Source organism: Scomber japonicus, chromosome 6 (genome assembly GCF_027409825.1).
Source record: "Scomber japonicus isolate fScoJap1 chromosome 6, fScoJap1.pri, whole genome shotgun sequence".
Lineage (NCBI taxonomy): Eukaryota > Metazoa > Chordata > Actinopteri > Scombriformes > Scombridae > Scomber > Scomber japonicus.
The window spans coordinates 1,539,993-1,559,750 of record NC_070583.1 but is presented as its reverse complement, the minus strand read 5'-3'; the positions used below and the strand labels follow the sequence as shown (position 1 = coordinate 1,559,750).

Genomic DNA, 19,758 nt, shown 5'->3' with positions numbered 1-19,758 from the left:
GATGCATTCACACACACACATTCACACACCATTGGTGCAGCCATCAGGAGCAATTTGGGGTTAAATATCTTGCCAAAGAACACATTGGCATGTGGACTGGAGGAGCCGGGAATCAAACCGCCAAATCAGTGGGCGACTGCCTTACCTCCTGACCCACAGCCGCCCAACAGTGATACCATTATCAAAAATCTGTTTTGTGTTCAAATATAACAGGCAGTGGTGGCTGGCCAATAGATAGTAAAATATACAATTTGCAATAAAATGTAGATTAAAATTGGTCTATGTTGTCTTCAAAGTTGTTTTGGTTCATTTCTGTGCAAACACATATATTTCTGGGTGAAGGGAACTGTCCACATGAGTGAGTGTACAGGTCCTTTAACTTTTGACATGCAGGTGACCTGAGGCTTCTCTCTAATTGGTTTCTATTGGCAGCGAATTGGTATTGTTTTTATGTTTTTATGTAATATGATTCGACAACTCTCAATGAACACTTTGTTTTTCTTGACATGCTTTAAGATAGTTGCTGCTACCACTGTGTCTAAGCAGCAGCAAGGTGAAGCAGTGCTGTTACCATCATGACACACTAGGAAAAAGAAGCATTTGAAAAAGTATGCTATATGTGACTCTCTGCAGGCTCTGATCTATTTTTAGAGAGAATTGTGCATGTGTATGTGTGTGTGTCTCCTCACTGTCTCACGGTCCAGTTGCTTGTTGACCTTGATGACCCCACTGAGTGGGTCAATGAAGAACTGGTTGTCTCGGTCCCCACTGACAATGGAATAAAGGATGGCTCCATTCAGCTGACTGTCCACATCCTCTGCTACCAACTGCAAACACACACACACATGCGTGTCACATATTGTCAGGGACAGTCACATATTTTGACTACTTGTCCCTTTCCAATATAAAAACATGAACTGAAATGTTTTTTATTCATAAATCACAGATTCATAATGCGCTGCACAAATACGGTATCATCCTTCTCTGTGCTGAATGTCTCCTCTGTCAACCTGCCAACACACATGGTTTCTACGGATACAGGGACTCTGATGTTCACGTTTGGAGTCCGTTCAGTTTTTTTTAGTTTGACTTGAGCCAAACTTAACAGTTCTGTGTTCTTAGGCCAACAATATTTTTGTTGTTGAATGCAATTTCTTTAATGTAAAACAGGGTAGGTTTTATACATTTAGAGAAGACAGAAGACTGTGCAGCAGCAACTGCAATATTTACAGAGCTTAACCTTAATTCTACTGACTGGTGTACATGCAGACCCAACAGGTAAGTTATTTTATCATTCCAATGTTCATTACTTTGTCAATAAATGTGTTCCTACTGAATCCATATCAGTCAAATGAACCAATTCTGCCAATACAGTTTTAATGTATTAAATATCCTGAGAGAGTTGTTTATTGTACTCCTGATCAGCTGCAGTTATTATGTATTTAAGTTTATACATTTACTGTAAAATTATAAGACCAGAGAATATATAATTATTAATTGTGAGTTGGTTGTGCCTCAAGCTTTGCAACAGAACAGCTCTCAGTGTCTGAAATGGGAAAGGCTCATCCTCTGGTGAGCAGGAATTTGCTCAGTAAATGTCATAGCAATTAGATTCTGGCATTTCTTGTGTAAAGGTGGAAATTTTGGTGCCAGGCAAAAGGTCAGTGGCTCCCCCAAAATGGAAGGATTTATCCTCTGTGGTGGGGATAGAAAAAGCTAATTTAACGGACATCCAGCCTTTAGGAGAGTGATGGTCGAGGGGAATTTTATCGGTGATGATGGCATGGTTTGCATAATATGAACATTCATATCAAATTGAATGAACATATAGTCATTACTGTAGCTGTAAATATATCTAGTTCTGGATGAAAGGTGTTGGACTGACAGACTGAACAACACTTCCATCCTCAAGCTGACTCTGACACCAACCTACCTGAATTACAGACTCTCCAATGGTGGCATCCTCTGACACCACTGCAGTGTAGAGGTCATGGCTGAACATGGGTGCATTGTCATTGACATCTGTTAGGTTTATGTTCACTGTAGTAATGGCACTCAGAGGTGGCATACCGCCATCACGAGCCTCCACTGTCAAGAAGTAGTCCCTGCAGGTCTCATAGTCCAGAGACTGGGCAACTGAAATGGCACCTGAGGAAGGTGAGCAGAGAAAAAGAACAGAGATACACATTTGAATACATACAAAGGGTAGAATATATATGTGTGTATATATACTGTATGTACACAGATGTGGTTAGCACACACACTCACCAGTCAGTGAGTGAATATGGAACTTTCCGTGCTCGTTGCCTGATCGAATACTGTAGGTAATCTCAGCATTGGTCCCAATGTCCTTGCTGGCAGCGTAAACTCTGAGAACCTCAGTGCCTACTCCCACATCCTCAGGCACTGTCGCCAGCTGATCACGTCGCTCAAACACCGGCGGGTTGTCATTGATGTCTAGCACAGTGATCGTGACATTGACCAATGAGGAGAGGGGCAGCGGTGAACCCTGGTCAGACGCACAGACTGTTATCTGATAAGCCGGTTGGACCTCGCGGTCGAGGATGCGTTCCAGGGCCACGATGCCTGAGGATTTGTCGATGGAGAAGGAACCTCCAGCAGAGTCTGCCAGAGAGTAGACCACTACACGGCCTGGACCAGCTGCATAGACAGACAAAGAAAGGGTCAAGTACACATCAGAAATTTAAACCCTTCAGTATGCTTCAGACCACATGTTTGTTGGACTGTAAATGTGTCTCAAAAGCACCTGTATGACTGGTGACACATTTTGACACAGACAATGACACCTACACATGTGTAAGTATGCAGGGTTAGTACTTCGTCTCCAGCTCTTGTTTTTTTGCATTCATCAAACAATTAATTCTGTCTCACCAAGAACAAAACTATGAATGCCCTCATGGAGAGACTTGCCAAAGGGAAAGAGATCAGAGAAACAGGGGGAAGCAGTCAGGAAGAAGCAATGGTTTCAGGCTTGCAACCCACCTTAACAACAGGTAGACACACATTTTCCTGTAGGCACATGCTGAGGCCTTCTGTTTGACAATTCTTCACATAATAATGGATTTTGTTTTTAAAGTATATTTTTTCTGGCTTTTTTGCCTTTAATGTACAGGACAGTAGAGATAGGAAACAGGAGGCAGAGAGAGGGGGAATGACACGCAGGATAAGACCTCTCTGCGCGGGATTCGAACCGGGGTCGCCTGCAACGAGGACTATAGCCTCAACACATGGGGCGGGTGCTCAACCCCCATAATAATGGATTTTAATAGTATTTTTATCTAGCTTGCCAAAGTTAACACACACATTTGACACAGATCTGACCCAGATTTTTTTTTTTTTTTTTTTGATTATTTTATTTTCAGTTTTGTATAATATACCAACAGTATAGACATAGATACAACAAGAGAAAGAAAGAAAGATACAGCCCCCCAACCCTCTCCACCAGGGGAGGAAAAAAAATAAAATAAAAAAAAATAAAAAAATAAAACAACAACATACAGTCAGTGTGTGAAGTTAGTACAAACAACTACATTAAGTACTTGGTGCAGGCCTCACTTTAGTACATTGCCAGGTACAGTGCAGAAAGGAACCCACTTCAGTTTTACATCTGAAGCACTTATCTGACAGGTCATTTTTGAACGAGTGTAGCTTTTCTGGGGTAAGATAAAGCTGATGTAAAAAATTATAGTTAATCAGTCTATACCGGGCGTTGATAGTAGCTGATGAGCTGTTTTGACATAAATCTGCCCATAACTGCTCATCAATTGCAACATCAAGATCTGACTCCCATTTCAGTCTAGACTTATGCAAGCCTGGTTTCTGACCCTTATTCATCAACAGGTGATACATTTTAGAAATGAATTTACATGTGTTCCCTTCATAGAGAAATTTCTCAATATCATTCATGACAGGCAATATCATTTCAGGGCCTAGATTAGCCCTCAGGAAGGATCTTATCTGAAGATAACAAAAGAAAGTCTGATTGGGCAAGCTATATTTCCTCTTCAGGTGTTCAAATGACATTAAAAGTCCCTTGTCAAAGCAGTCTTCCAAGTGATGGATTCCTTTCACATGCCATATATCCAGAATCTTATTGTCCAGAGTCATGGGTATGAGTTCATTTTGCGTTAAAGGCGTTTTAGGTGACAAGCCCACCTTCAATGCCATATTTTTATGGACCTCATACCAGACATTGATCAGGTGCCTCAGTATGGGGTTATGTGTCCTCTTGATAATGGTTCCAGGATTGTACTTATAAATGAAGTGTCCATGGGTGTCTTCTTTTAGGAGGTGTAGTCCGATTTGTACCCAAGAAGGGGTGTCACTGTCCTGAAAAAAGGAGGAAATGAACCTCATCTGAGCTGCCAAGTAGTAGTCTTTAAAACTGGGGAGCCGAAGTCCCCCTGAACCATAGTCCCATGTTAACTTTGCCATGGATATCCGGGGCACTTTACAATTCCATATGAATTGCCTAACATGTCCATTGAGAGATTTAAAAAACGATTGTGGTAATGGAATGGGCAGGGATTGGAACAGATATTGCAATCTCGGTTGTATATTCATTTTAATACAATTAACTCTGCCAATTAAGGTAAGCGGCAAACCCATCCACCTAGACAAATCATCTTCAATCTTACCAAGCAGTGGGAGATAATTCAATTTATATAAGTGCTTTAGGTTATTGTCTACCATTATCCCCAGGTATTTTATGCCATCTATAGGCCATTTGAATGGACTCGTACACTGGAGGTTAGAATGATCAAAATTTGTCAATGGAATAATTTCACTTTTTTCCAGATTCACCTTATAGCCTGAGATATTGCCATAGGTATTTAATATTATTTGTAATTTAGAGAGAGAATTACAAGGGTCTTTTAAGTATAAAATAATATCATCTGCCATGAGGTTAATCTTATGAACCGTTTGACCCGCCTGAAAGCCCTTAATATCAGGATCCTGTCTTATTGCCTCAGCTAAAGGCTCTATTGCTAGGACAAAGAGTGCTTGGGACAAAGGACATCCCTGTCGACTCGACCTGCTCAAATGAAATGTAGTTGATGCCTGCCCATTGGTGCTGACTTTTGCCTGGGGTTTATGGTAGAGAGTCTGAACCCAATTAATAAGTGACTGGCCGAACCCAAACTTGGCCAACACTTTAAATAAAAAGGGCCACTCTAACCTATCAAAGGCCTTTTCAGCATCCAAAGCCACAGCTATACTGGGTTCCATTTCAGATTTTGCTAAGTGAATGATATTAAAAAGTCTACACAGATTATTAGCTGAGAAGCGCTTTGAAATAAAGCCACATTGGTCTGCATTTATTAGTTGAGGCAGGTAATGACCAATTCTGTTTGCCATGGCTTTTGAAATCAATTTGTAGTCAGTATTTAACAATGAAATTGGCCGATATGAAGAGCACTTCAATGAATCTCTATTTTTTTTATGAATCACAGTAATTATGGCTATAGAGAATGAATCAGGGAGTGTTTGAGTCTCAGAGGCTAAATTGATGACATCCATAAGAAGTGGGAGGAGTAAGTCCTTGAATTCCCTGTAAAATTCTGGAGGAAACCCATCTTCTCCCGGTGATTTACCTGCTTGTAAGGAGCCCAGAGCCTTTTCAATTTCTTTTAATGTGAAAGGTAAATCAAGACTATTTCGGTCTTCCTGACCAAGTTTGGGCAGTTCAATTGTGGACAGGAAGTCATCAATGTTACTCAGGCTTTCTGGTGGTTCTGATGTATATAATTGTGTGAATGAGTCATTAATTTCGGTTGGGTTATATGATGTCCTAGAACTTTCCTCTCTTCTTAGTTGCCAAGACAGAATTTTGTGTGCCTTCTCCCCCAATTCGTAATATTTTTGTTTGCTTCTCAAAATGTTCTTTTCAATTTTATAAGTATGTAAAGTATTATATTGAAGCTTTTTATTTACTAACAACTGGTGTACGTCCTTAGATTTGGATTGTTGAAATTCTTTTTCTAGTTTTAAAATGTCTGTTTCCAATTCTTCTAATTCTGCCATGTACTTCTTTTTGATACTTTTGGTGTAAGAGATTATTTGTCCTCTTAAAAAGGCCTTTAGCGTGTCCCATAATATGAAACTATTGGGGGAAGAGGCACAATTTGTTTCACAGAACAGCCCAATCTGATCCCTTATGAATTTGCAAAAATCCGGTTTTTGGAGGAGAGTAGGGTTTAGACGCCATCTATATGTACTTGTAGCCTTTTCTGGCATATAAATGGATAGGGTCAGGGGTGAGTGATCTGATAGTATTCTAGATAAGTACTCAGATTTTACTGCCCTGTGAACTAGCTGCGTCGACATCAAGAAAAGATCAATACGAGTAAAAGAGTTATTGCGACCAGAGTAAAAGGAGTAATCTCGGGTTTGAGGGTGCATTTGTCTCCACACATCAATTAAGTTTAGTTCCTTCATGAATTCTATGGTAATTTTAGCTGCTTTAGATTTAGACACTGACAAAGCTGACTTATCTAGGAGAGGGTCCAAACAGAAATTAAAATCACCCCCTATAAGAATATTTTTCCCTCCCCCTGACACCTTTAAGAATATATCTTGAACAAATACATCATCATCGTAATTAGGAGCGTATAGATTTAAGAGAGTCCAGGGTTCTGAGTAAATCTGACAGTTCACTAAAACATACCTCCCCAGCGTATCAACAACAGTTTCTCCAAACGTTACAGGAGTGTTCTTATTTATTAAAACAGCTACTCCCCTAGCTTTAGAGTTAAAAGATGATGATATTACGTGTCCTACCCAATCCCTTTTCAATTTCTTATGTTCCAATGTAGTCAAATGGGTTTCTTGTATAAAGGCAATGTCAATTTTCAGTTTCTTCAAGTGTGTTAAGACCCTTTCCCGTTTGACTGGTCCGTTTAAACAATTTACATTAAAGCTCACAAATTTCACCACTCTATTCATTAATAGTGTGTCATTTTACAAATATATTGTCCATTCCACAGGACAGAGATACAACCAAGTGACATAAAGTAAGGCACTGACCATATAAAAGAAAACAAACAACCAAACAGAGGAGAAGAACAGAACAGAACAGAGTTCCTCTCTCTCTCCCTCCCTCCCACCCCGCCTTGCGCCTACTGGAACCTGGCACATAGCATCCCATTATTAAATCAAAGGAGCTGCTGGGCAGGTAACTACTAAACTATTACCACCAGCTCCTCCCCGCAACACTGTAATAACTTGAACTGTATGATACCGCGAAATAAGCCTTAAACAATATCAGCATCTCAGGCTGTGTGGACATGGCAGCAATTTTAAATGGGCCATAGTGATAACACATATATAAATAAACAATAGCCTGTAAAGAGTCCCGATGTTACAAATGGCAGTTCAGCTGCACTGAATAGTTGCCTCACCTTGGCACAGCCGTGAATTGAGTGAAAAGTACGTCAGTCTACTCTCCTTCTCGTGCATTGTTTTTCTCCAGGGATCTCGCCGCTTTCGTCGCGTCCGTGAAGACCCTGGGTTCTCCACCGTCTTGGGGGTAAACATACAGCTTAGCCGGGTAGCGTAGGCTGTGTTTTATTCCTTTCTCGCACAGAGCCTGTAGCACTTCTTTAAAGGCGCGACGTTGGGCCATGACCTCGCTGGTGTAGTCCGGGAAGATAAGGACCGTGCCTCCCCTATGCTCCATGGACTGTTGTCGACCAAGGCGAAGAATCAGTTCCTTCTCTTGGAAATGATGAATGCGTGCCAGGATGGTACGCGGTCTGGCGCCGGTGGCTGGTTTCGGCTGGAGGGATCGGTGCGCCCTATCAACTTTAACTGGTTGCGGAAAGTGTTCCTCGCCAAGCAGTTCGGGGATATGCCTGGATACAAACTCCGTAGGCTTGCCTTCTTCCTCACCTTCCGCTATCCCCACGATTTTAATGTTGTGCCGCCGGGAGCGAGCCTCCAGATCAAGCACCTTGTTGCGAAGTTGAGCGTTTTGTCCCGCCAGCTCTGCGCACTTTGTCTCGAGTGCCGACATGCGAATGTCAAGGTTGCTGGAAGCTCCTTCCTGGTCAACCATCCGGGCTTGTAGGTCGGCCTGCATGGCTGAGAGTGACTGAAACTTAGCCTCAAAGGCATCAAAACGTTCATTAATGCAGCGCAGGACCGACTCTGATACATCTTTGCACAGCTCCTTACACATATCATAGGTTTTATCCGGAGGCGCGTTCAGCTTAGTGGGAGAGTCGCTAGCATGGCTAACATTACAGCTAATGGCGTTAGCTCTGCTGGCTCCAGTGGGTTGGCTATCGGTGGTTTTAGCCTTGCTGGAGGTGTTAGGCTTCGGCATGGTGGATTTCCGGTTCGTTATGGTCCTTAGGAAGATATATACCTACACTTACAGTGTAGTGAACCAAAAAGATGCGGTATAAAGACAATTATTTGAGTCGCGGAGAGGAGCACTGAAGAAATCCGTCTACATCAGTCGCATGCGCACTCAGATCTGACCCAGATTGAAAGAATTGTGTTAAGTTCTGTTTCATAAAACTCATTTTCTGTGTCTCCTCACACTCAGCATCACCAACACTCAGCTTCTGCACTGAAGCTGAATAAGGAGGAAGCTGGTCTGGAAACTGTGATGAATCTTTAGAAAGGACGGTTTGGATCAACTTAATTTTCTACCGTACTGTACCGTCTTCTTCCGCTTTATCCAGGGTCGCGGGGGCAGCAGCCTAAGTAGAGAAGCCCAGACTTCCCTCTCCCCAGCCACTGTGTCCAGCTCATCCCAGCGTGTCCTGGGTCTTCCCCGGGGTCTCCTACCGGTGGGACGTGCCTTGAACACCTCACCAGGGAGGCGTCCGGGAGGCATCCTGACTAGATGCTCGAGCCACCTCATCTGGCTCCTCTCGACATGGAGGAACAGCGGGTCTACTCCAAACTCCTTCCGGATAACTGAGCTCTAAGGGAGAGCCCAGCCATCCTACGGAGGAAGCTTATTTCGCTTGTACCCATGATCTTGTTCTTTCGGTCAATACCCAAAGCTCATGACCATAGGTGAGGGTAGGAACGAAGATCGACTGGTAAATCGAGAGCTTTGCCTTTCGGCTCAGCTCCCTCTTCACCACGATGGATCCGTGCAGAGTCCTCATTATTGCAGATGCCACCCCTAACTGCCTGTCGATCTCACGCTCCATCCTTCCCTCACTCGTGAACAAGACCCCGAGGTACTTGAACTCCCCAACCCGGAGAGTGCATTCCACCCTTTTCTGATTGAGAACCATGGACTCATATTTGGAGGTGCTGATTCTCATCCCGGCTGCTGAACACTCGGCAGCGGACCAATCTAGTGAGAGTTGGAGGTCACGGTCTGATGAGGCCCACAAGACCACATCTGCAAAAAGCAGTGACCCAATACTGAGGTCACCAAACTGGACCCCCTCAACGCCTTGACTGCGCCTAGAAATTTTTAAAATCCATAAAAATTATGAACAGGATCGGTGACAAAGGGCAGCCCTGGCGGAGTCCAACCCTCACTGAAAACAAGTCTGACTTATTGCCGGCAATGCAGATCAAGCTCTGGCACGGCCCATATCAGGGGGTCCAATAACCCATACTCTCGGAGAACCCCCCGCAGGACTCCCCGAGGGACACGGTCGAATGCCTTCTACAAGTCCACAAAACACATGTGGACTGGTTGGGCAAACTCCCATGTACCCTCAAGGATCCTGTAGATGGTGTAGAGCTGGTCCACAATTCCACAACCTGGTAGAAAACCACACTGCTCCTCCTGAGTCCCACAGGCCAATAAGGTCCTATAGGACTCCTTCTTCAGCTTGACGGCATCCCTCACCGCCGGTGTCCACCAGCGGGTTCGGGGATTGCTGCCTCAACAATGGAGGCATGGAACATGGTCCACTCGGACTCAATGTTCCCCGCCTCCCCCGGTACTTGGTCGAAGCTCTCCTGGAGGTGGGAATTGAAACTCTCTCTGCCAGGAGACTCTGTCAGACGTTCCCAGCAGACCCTCACAATACGTTTGGGTCTGTCAGGTCTGACCGGCATCCTCCCCCACATCGTAGCCAACTCACCACCAGGTGGTGATCAGTTGACAGCTCCGCCCCTCTCTTGACCCTAGTGTCCAAGACATGCGGCTGCAAATCCGATGACACAACTACGAAGTCAATCATCAAACTGCGGCCTAGGGTGTCCTGGTGCCAAGTGCCTGGTCCAATAACCGAACACCACTCGTGTTCAGATCGGGGGGGCCGTTCCTCCCAATCACACCCCTCCAGGTCTCACTGTCGCTGCCAACATGGGTGTTGAAGTCCCTCAGCAGAATGAGGGAATCCCCAGAGGGAGTACTTTCCAGCACCCCCTCCAAGGAGTCCAAGAAGGGTGGATATTCTTAACTGCTGTTTGGACCATAGGCACAGACAACAGTCAGGATCCGTCCCCCCTCCCGAAGGTGGAGGGATTCTACCCTCTCGTCTACCGGGGTAAACCCCAGCATACAGGCACCAAGCCGGGGGGCAATAAGTATTGCAACCCTGCCCGGCACCAGTGGCAACTCCAGAGTGGAAGAGAGTCCAACCCCTCTCGAGAAGACTGGTTCCAGAGCCCTTGCTGTGCGTCGAGGTGAGGCCAACTATATCGAGTCAGAACTTCTCAACCAGCTCAGACTCCTTCCCCACCAGAGAGGTGACGTTCCATGTCCCTAGAGCTAGCTTCTGCAGCTGAGGGTCGGACCGCCAAGGTCCCCGTCCCCGGCTGCCACCCAGCCCTCTATGTACCAACCCCTTTGGCCCCCCCCACTGGTGGTGGGTCTGTGGGAGGGGGGTCCCATGTCCCCTTTTCGGGCTGTGCCCAGCCGGGGCCCATGGGAGAAGGCCCGGCCACCAGGCACTCGCCACCAAGCCCTACCCCCAGGCCTGGCTCCAGGGGGGGCCCTGGTAACCCACGTCCGGGTGAGTGACACGTAAAACCATTCATAGAACTCATCATAAGGGGTCTTTTTGAGCTACCCTTTGTCTGGGCCCTCCCCCCGGACCTGTTTGCCATGGGAGACCCTACCAGGTGCATAAAAGCCCCCGACAACTGAGCTCCTGTGGTCATTGGGACACGCAAACCCCTCCACCACGATAATGTAGTAGCTTTGGCCAATTTTTGTTCTGTTCAAAATAAATTGGCCGAACCTGCAGGCATTGTTTGATTGATGGTTTTGTTCTTCTTAATTTTTCTTGACACACTGGACGTCTTGAAGAATAATTACTATGTTGTCAGATCTCAATCAAGAACTTGGTTAGTAGAAATAAGAAGAGAGTGAAAATAGAATCATCATGAACTATGAAAATGAGCCTGAAGTTGTAATATACCATAATTATCCTTTAATAATAAAAATAAAAAAATAAATGTGTGATGCAGCCTTGTTTAACAGTGATTTTGAATTGTATCATCTTTTTAAAATGAATGCTCTTTCAGCACCTTGCTCTTACAAAGGGTTTCTTATGAATAAGACTAGCAGTAGTAGTAACAGTAATAGTATGTGTTGTGTTTTCTGTGGAGGGATGACCGTCACAACCAAGAGGTACTCCTTGCGGCTAAGAGTGAAGACCATCAAGGGGACTGTAATGGAATACAAGCTACTCTGCTACGGCCTGGAAAGTATTGCAGAGATAAGTCAGCATGTCACTCCGCAGCAACTGCAAAAGATCTTTCCTGACGTCGGTGCAGAGGAGCTGGTCCGCCCTGAGAAGATCGATCTTCTGATCAGCCACAGGGAAGGTCGTCTAGTTCCACAGCCGGTCAAGTCGGAGGAAGATCTGGTTCTCTGGGACGGCCCATTGGGCAAAACCGTTGGCGGTACTCACCCCGATCTCTTTGAGGTGGTCGACCTAACGCTGCACCAGTCTGAGACTCACTTTGCAAGGTCTATGAGGACCTCTTCGAGGGTGTACAAGGAGGTCCTTGTGGACACTAAAGACCCGAGTGAAGACCCAATGAGGATGGAAGAAGTGACCCTCAGCAGCACCACTGCCACAAGTAAAGAGATGTTTGAGTGGTTCAAGTGGGATAGTATTGGAGCAGCGTGTGATCCGAAATGTGGGAGCTGCAAGTGCAGCAAGTGTCCTCCGGGAGGCAAAGAGATGACCCTTGGAGAAGAAAGGGACTTAGAAAAGAGCTAGCAGACAAACACAGCAACGCCCCACACTGGGATGCGGCCTACCCATGGAAGGTAAGCCCAGCGATTCTACCGGATAACCGCCGAGCAGTGGAAGCTACCTTCAAGAACACCGAGGCTCGGCTGGCAAGAGAACCTGTGTGGAAAGCGGCATATGGAGAGCAGATCCATGAGATGGTATCAAGAGGAGCAGCCATCAAGCTCACAAAGGAAGAGATTGAGGGCTGGAACGGCCCAATTTGGTACATCAGCCATCTAGTTGCCCCAAATCCTCATTCTAGCTCAACGCCAGTGAGGATAGTCTGGAATAGTAGTCAGGAGTTTAAAGGGTTGAGCCTGAACAACCTCCTGCACAAAGGCCCAGATGTCCTCAACCCAATCCGAGGTGTCCTGCTGAGATTCAGGAGCAGATTGTATGCTGCCCTTGGTAATGTGAAGAAAATGTATAATTCTGTGTGGCTGAAGGACGAAGAGGTCCACCTCCATCGATTCCTTTGGAGGGATAACCCCGAAGATGAAATCGGTGTGTTTGCTGTCGTCAGGGTTAACATCGGCGACAAGCCTGCCGGATGCATCGCTCAGATTGCCATGCCAAACCTACCTCAGTTCACATCCATGGTTGAAGAGTGGCGGATCCTAACAGAGGACTGCTATGTGGACGATGTCTTGACCTTGCATGATGACCTCCAAACTCTAATTAGGATGACCAAAGGAATGGAAAAGATCCTGAAAGCAGGTGGCTTCTCTCTTAAGCCCTGGGTCCTGACAGGCCAAAGTGGGAGGAGTGAGAAACCCACTGACCCCAGCAACAGCAGGTCAACAGAGCCCAAGATCCTGATACTCCCAAACCAGATGCGGGATGAGGAGAATAAGGCATTGGGATTGGGATATGAACCCGAATCTGACAAACTCCGTGTGCTGACGTCGGTGAACTTTTCAAGAAGGCGAGGAAAGATGAGGACCGGTCTGGATCTACGGGAGGATGAGATCAGAGGCAGCACCCCCGACCCTCTAACCCCACGCATACTGCTGAGTCAGATTGCAGGGTTCTATGACCCCATTGGCCTGGCCTCTCCTGCCAAGCAACGAGGAGTGATGCTCATAAGAGAGTCCTTTCAGGAAGCAGGAAGAGACCATCTCACCAAGGACACCTGGGACAATCCTCTTTCGCCACGTCTTCGAGAGGCTGCAATACAACTGTTCGAGCAGTATGTGAGGCTTGGCCAGCTTAGATTCAACAGGAGCCTCACACCCCATGGAGCTATAGGTCGCCCAATGGGGATTACATTTTCCGATGGCAATGAAGCTTCCTACGGAGCTGTTCTTTACCTACGGTGGAAGACAGAAGGTGGAGTCGTAGTGAAGCTGGTTGAATCAAAGGCCAAACTCACTCCCCTAGACCAGAAAGGTGATGTCATTAAAGCAGAGCTGTGCGGGGCTGTCTTTGCATGCCGCCTGAAGACATACTTCGAGAAGCACTGCTATATCCAGGTCGATCGGTGGATCCATTTTGTCGATAGTCAGACAATCCTGGGAGCCATCCAGAAGGATAGCTATGGCTATCAGACATTTTTCGCAAACTGGATTGGAGAAATCCAAAAGGCTGGATCAGTAGATAGCTGGGGGTGGGTCGAAGGAAGACAGAACATTGCCGACCTCATCACAAGGGGGGCATCCCCTGAGGAGCTTGCTGAAGGATCAGTCTGGCAGGAAGGCCCAGAATTTGTTACTCTGTTACTGAAGAGATCGGTGGACTTCGGAGGAAGGCGTTCTCGGCACTAGTCGCAGCAGGAGCCCAGCTGAGAAAATGGTCAAGCCCAACCAGTGTTGCTCTTGTGTGCCTTGTGGACCCCCGAAGGTTCAGTTCACTGGCACGGCTATGTGGGACCATTGCCTGGATGAGACGAGCAGTAGAAATCTGGCTGGGCAACAGCCAGGCCCCAGTTCAGTCAAAGTGGGAGGCAAGATTATACCTGTCTGTGGAAGAAAGAGCAACAGCTTTCAAAGATCCAGCTCTCGAAGCTCAAGATGGTGTTGAGTTCCGCGACACAACCCTGGATCGCCTGGTTGTTCAGAAGGAAGAAAAGACAGGACTGTTGCTCTGCGGAGGAAGAATCCAATGCTGGGATGAGGACAGATTGGCTGTACCGCTAATCCCATGCCAGTCATGGCTCGCAACCCTATTGGCCAGGGAGGCACATGAAGAAAACCATGAAGGTGTCGCTTCTACTCTTCTACGGACAAGAAAGAAAGCCTGGATTATGCAGGGACGAAGAGCTGTTAAGAAGGTGCTGAACAACTGTGTCACCTGCAGGAAGCAAAGAGCCAAGATGTGTCAGCAAATAATGAGTGATCTCCCTCAAGAGCGTACTCAGAGAGCAAGTCCTTTCGAGTATACCACCCTCGACCTCTTTGGCCCCTTTGAGATGAAAGACTCAGTTAAAAGAAGGACAAGCAAGAAGGTCTGGGGCATTGTTTTCTGTTGTATGGCCTCGAGAGCCATCCATGCGGACCTCACCGATGACCAGTCAACAGAAAGCTTCCTCCAAGCCTACTCCCGCTTTGTTGCTCTGAGGGGGCATCCAAGGCAGCTATGGTCTGACAGAGGCACCAACTTTATTGGTGCCAAGCCGGCTCTGAGTGAGCTGCATAAACATCTGGCTTGCCTGCAGACTGTGTCCATAGAAGATGTAGCCGCGAAGAATGGGACTGAGTGGAAGTGGGATTTTCATCCTGCAGATGCACCCCACAGGAATGGAGCTGCGGAGGCTGCTGTGAAGCTTTTGAAGAGGGCGCTCATGAGCCTTGGAGGAACTGTTGGGTCTCTCACAGGGGGGGAGCTCCAAACTCTGTTCTATCAAGCAGCCAACCTGACAAATGAATGCCAGAGCTCAAGAACAGGAGGACTCGGTTGAGTACTTTACACCCAACTCCCTCATCCTGGGTCGAGCATCGCTTGGAGGGGACACCAACCATCGTCTGGGCCGAATTCTGACTGTTTATCCTGATAGTAAAGGGATTGTCAGGGATGCTGACATCGCAACATGTGCTGGCCTTCCTGTTTCCCTGGCGGGTGGCCGGAAAAAGAGGAGCTCTTCACTGCCCATGACAGTTATCAGAAGAGACGTGAGAAGACTGGTGATCCTTCTCCCAGTGGAGGACAAAACTCATCCACCAGCCGCTATGAAACCCGCCTCTTCCTGAACCCCTCTCCTAGCCCAAACCCCTTCCAATCACTGCCCAAACCCCTGTCACATTGTGACCACCCTTACCCCTGTTGGCTGGTTGGTGCAAGCCTAGCGCTGCCACCATGCCCATCACATTGCACATACATGAAGAAGCAAGAGCATACACATCTCATACCTCGCATACCTGGGCAGTACACCACACACCTGCCAAAGGGATGTGATTGATTTGGACAATGGACTAAGATGCTCTTCCATCAGACACTTACACACAGATATTGTGCAAAGCAAATTTAAAAAAAAAAAAAAAAAAAAAAAAAAGAGGGTGTCGTTAAGAGGGGTTTTGAGTGAATTTGGTAAGTTCCCTTGATCATAAGATCAGGAACTTAAGTGGGAGGTGTTGTGTTTTCTGTGGAGTTGCATAATTTGTGGAGTTTTGTTATTTCTTATTTACATGTTTATTCAAATACTTATTTACTTTAAACCAGAGCTACAAATGCAGTCATAGAGAAACGTTTGAGGTGTCGCAGCCTAATAGAGTAGTGTCTCTTTAAGAGAGAGGTGTGCTGTGAGAACAGCTGACCGGTGTTTACTACGTTAAAAGGAAGTGCGAGATTCATTTAGTGTGTAGTAACTTTCAACCCGGTGTGCAGCCACTTGGTAAGTTCTCTCTTAATTGCAAATGCTTTCTTGTCTGCTTTTATGTTGTACGCTTCATGTCGTCTGCTGTCGCCATGCTATGTTGTTTATTGTGCTTATGTCCGTTGCATGTTAGAGAACGCTATGCTCTGGTAGACAAAAGTTAAGCAGTTCAGTCAAGTGATAAAGACAACGCTCTTCTCCAAAGTTAAAAGCTGATGTGGTGGCAAGCTGTGGGATGTAAAGCTGACATTTAGACTTCTAATATTGCATTGTACCTTCCGTGTCCGTTTGTATCTATTCTCCTTAGCTTTATCAATGTTTGAATGAATCGCGGGCCGGTATATTTCCTGGTTTGCCGCAGGGCATTTTGGGAGCTGTAGTTCAGCTGTAGTTTCCTGCTTAGCCTATACAAAACAAATGCACTTTTTTGCTTTTTGATTGAATTTAATATGGTGCTTAATATTTGACTTGTGAAGCGCACATTCAAATTATGAAATTAGTATTTCGAAATGAAATGATTTATATATTTGTATTTTGATGAATGTATGATTTGATAAATATGTTTATTTATAATGGGATATGGGTTAATGTTATTTAATGTTACTTATTGTTGCTTATTGGGCTATTGAGGTAAAAGATTGATGGGCTGTGTTTGTAGTATGCACATGAAATTTGAAACACTGCATTCCTCATTCTTTTTAGGTTTATTACTTGACTGATTCCCTTTTTGTGGAAAAAATAAACAAAAACAAATGTGGAATACCGAGTAATATCCGTTTGTACACTGGGTTGCCCTTTCCGTGGGGAGAACACGGAACAGTATGTATAGTAGTAACACTACTAGTAGTAGAAATTATACTAGTGCTACAAGATGGTAGTAGTAGTAGTAGTATCACCTTCATCAGGGTCGATGGCCTGGATCCGGGTGAGCAGGGCTTTGGTGGCAGTGTCCTCATAGACACTGGCGGTGTACTGTGACAGTGTGAAGATTGGAGGGTTGTCGTTCACATCAGTCACTGTCAGCTTCACCTGAGCATGGCACCACCGCCCACCACCATCTGTTGCCTGGGCAACTAGCTGGTAGTTGGGTGTCATCTCCCGGTCCAGAGTCACAGAACACTTAACTTCACCTGGACAGTTTATAAACATGTGACACATTGAGATATGAAGTCAAACAGTGGCATGAGAGTGTGTCAGACTATACAGTACAATACTATACTATACACATAATTGCATGACTCCCACACACAAAATTAGGGCCCTGGCTCAATGTCACTGCTGCAGCCCATGTACAGTAGTATTATTCAAATGAAAATATATCATCTGTAATACCAGTGTCTGCATCGATACTGAAGTCCTGGGATCCAGGACCATGTAAGGAGTACTGGATCCAGGCACTGACTCCCACATCTGCATCTGTAGCTCCAACCCTTAGTAGTACACTGTTGACTGGAAGATTCTCTGGAACGAAGGCAGTATATACAGCCTGCAGACACACACACACACACACACACACACACACACACACACACACAAACACACAAACACACACACACACACACACACACACACACACACACACACAGGCAGCAAAGAAATAAAGAGACCCAGTCACTGGAATGAAATGACACTATGAAATGTGGTATAGCTTTGACAATAGCTACATTTACAGTTAGTGTTTGTGTGAGGATGGCCTGCAGTTGGTTGAAACAAGAATAGGTATTGGTATACGGTCACTTTACTGATCTCTCTAGGGGGAAATTCAAAATTGACATAACAGTATTTCCAAGTAAAAATAAAATAAAATAAACAATAAAACAATCTCAAAATACAATGAACAAGAACTATACAAAACATTAGTGGGAGTGGGAGGTACTGGGAGCAGTGGTGTTATACAGTCTGATGGCTGATGGTATGAAAGCGCTTTGAAGCACATGGCTGTATGAGTCTGTAGTTGAACGTGCTCCTGAGCTGCCTCAGCTAGACATAAAGAGGATGAGAGGGATTGTCCATGATTGTTTCCTGCTTTCCTCTCATCCTCTTCTCTATGACTGCCTCCACACTGTCCAGTTCCATCCCCACTATGGAGCACTGACTCAGGTACGCTTTGTTCAATTGTTTTTTGTATCCAGCACCTATCCCACTAAAGGTTTTTGGATGTGCACAAAGCTAATCCATTACATTTATATTTGGCTCAATCAAAATAATGTTGTAGGCTGTCAATGCATATAAAACGAATTGCCTTTTGCCCCTGTGTTTAAAGCCTGTGTAAAGTAAGAATAAATATGTGTTCTGAGTTTGACATACCACAGAAAAGTGTGTTGTTAACCACCCTGCCAAATTTGAATGATTAAAAAAATCGCCAAATATATGAAATTAGGCTTCAAAGTGCCCACAGAGTCCGCTGAAAACCCCCCCCCCCTATCAAAATCACCACCTCTACCAGAAACATGGACGCTACGCCTGAGAGCTTTCTGCTGCTAACTCAGCTGCTAGCTCAGCAGCTAGCTCGGGTAACTGGCTAACTGTAGACTGTAGTAGTAGTAGTGTGTGCTGAATGTATTTATACCTCTACAGCAGCAGGGGCGAGTTTATGCCAATCCTGAACATAGAAATCTTGAAACATGGTCAAATCTAAATGATTGAAATGCTTTTTACACCTTTTTTAGAAATACATTTATGACCTATTTAATGTGTTTAGAAGAAAATGTCTGAATTCACTTTACACAGTCTTTAACTATTAGTGTCCTGGTAGTTGTATCTGTCCTTTAAAAAAGAGCAAAAACAATATTATTCCTGACCTGGTCACAGATGGGGCTGTTGTCATTGGTGTCCATCACGGTCACCTCCACCATTGCCTGGGAAACAAAGAGTCCATCACTTGCAGTGACATTGATGATGTAGAGGTTGCGTTCCTCCCTGTCCAGTGGCCCCTTCACATACATCTTCCATTCACCCTGAACCAGACCCAGAGCAAACACACCGCGATAGTTCCCTCCTGGACAACACACAAAAAACAGAGGAATATAGTTAATATTGGAGTAGTTTTCTGCCTCTTTCTGTTAATCTATTATATATTCAGCAGATTAGACTCTGACAGCTCAGCAAGAAAAGTCCTGAACAGATTATCATTGAACTAACTTGTCAAGGGGAAATAATCCTCTCTTACTCAGTCTGTATCCATTATCTCCTGTAAACCTCCTTAAATCATTGTGCCCTTTTGAGTTGTAACATGAGGACAAAATATGCAAACCTATGATGAGTATGATATGGTCAGGTACCAACCTGATTACATGTATGATGATATATATATACAGTAAATGTCTATTATTCGGTTTAATATGAATCATGTAGGGCTGCCACTTTCTGGATTGTTGGGGTGTCAGCTGTGAAGTGCAGCTAATGTAATGAGGCATCATGAAATAAACGAGGGGGTCTGGGGGGTGAGGAGTTCTTTAAGGTATAGGGGGGGGGGGCATGTCCGTGAATGCACTGTTGGGTGAGGAGGGAGACCTTGTACTCAATTCTGAGTGGGACAGGGAGCCAGTGAAGGGATTTTAGGATGGGGGTGATATGATCATATTTCCGCACCCTCATCAGGATCCTGGCAGCACTGTTCTGGATGTACTGCATTCTCTGGATGCTCTTGCCAGAGATCCCGACGAGGAGTGCATTACAGTAGTCCAGTCTGGAGGAGATAAAGGCGTGAGGTGGTAGAAAGATGTTTTAAAGAGGTGTTTGATGTGGGTGTCAAAG

General features: G+C 45.3%; 1 protein-coding gene across 1 annotated transcript in view; it reads right to left on the bottom strand.

Annotated features, from left to right (window-relative positions):
• Nucleotides 1–19,758, bottom strand: part of fat3a (FAT atypical cadherin 3a) — a 194,875-nt gene that overhangs the window by 27,449 nt on the left and 147,668 nt on the right. Inside the window, exons 13-18 of the mRNA XM_053320639.1 lie at nucleotides 18,804–19,000; nucleotides 17,335–17,488; nucleotides 16,899–17,132; nucleotides 2,269–2,661; nucleotides 1,934–2,148; nucleotides 690–827 (exon numbers count right to left, since the gene is read on the bottom strand). Of these exons, the coding sequence (XP_053176614.1) occupies nucleotides 690–827; nucleotides 1,934–2,148; nucleotides 2,269–2,661; nucleotides 16,899–17,132; nucleotides 17,335–17,488; nucleotides 18,804–19,000 (1,331 nt within the window). The remainder of the gene's footprint in view (nucleotides 1–689; nucleotides 828–1,933; nucleotides 2,149–2,268; nucleotides 2,662–16,898; nucleotides 17,133–17,334; nucleotides 17,489–18,803; nucleotides 19,001–19,758) is intronic.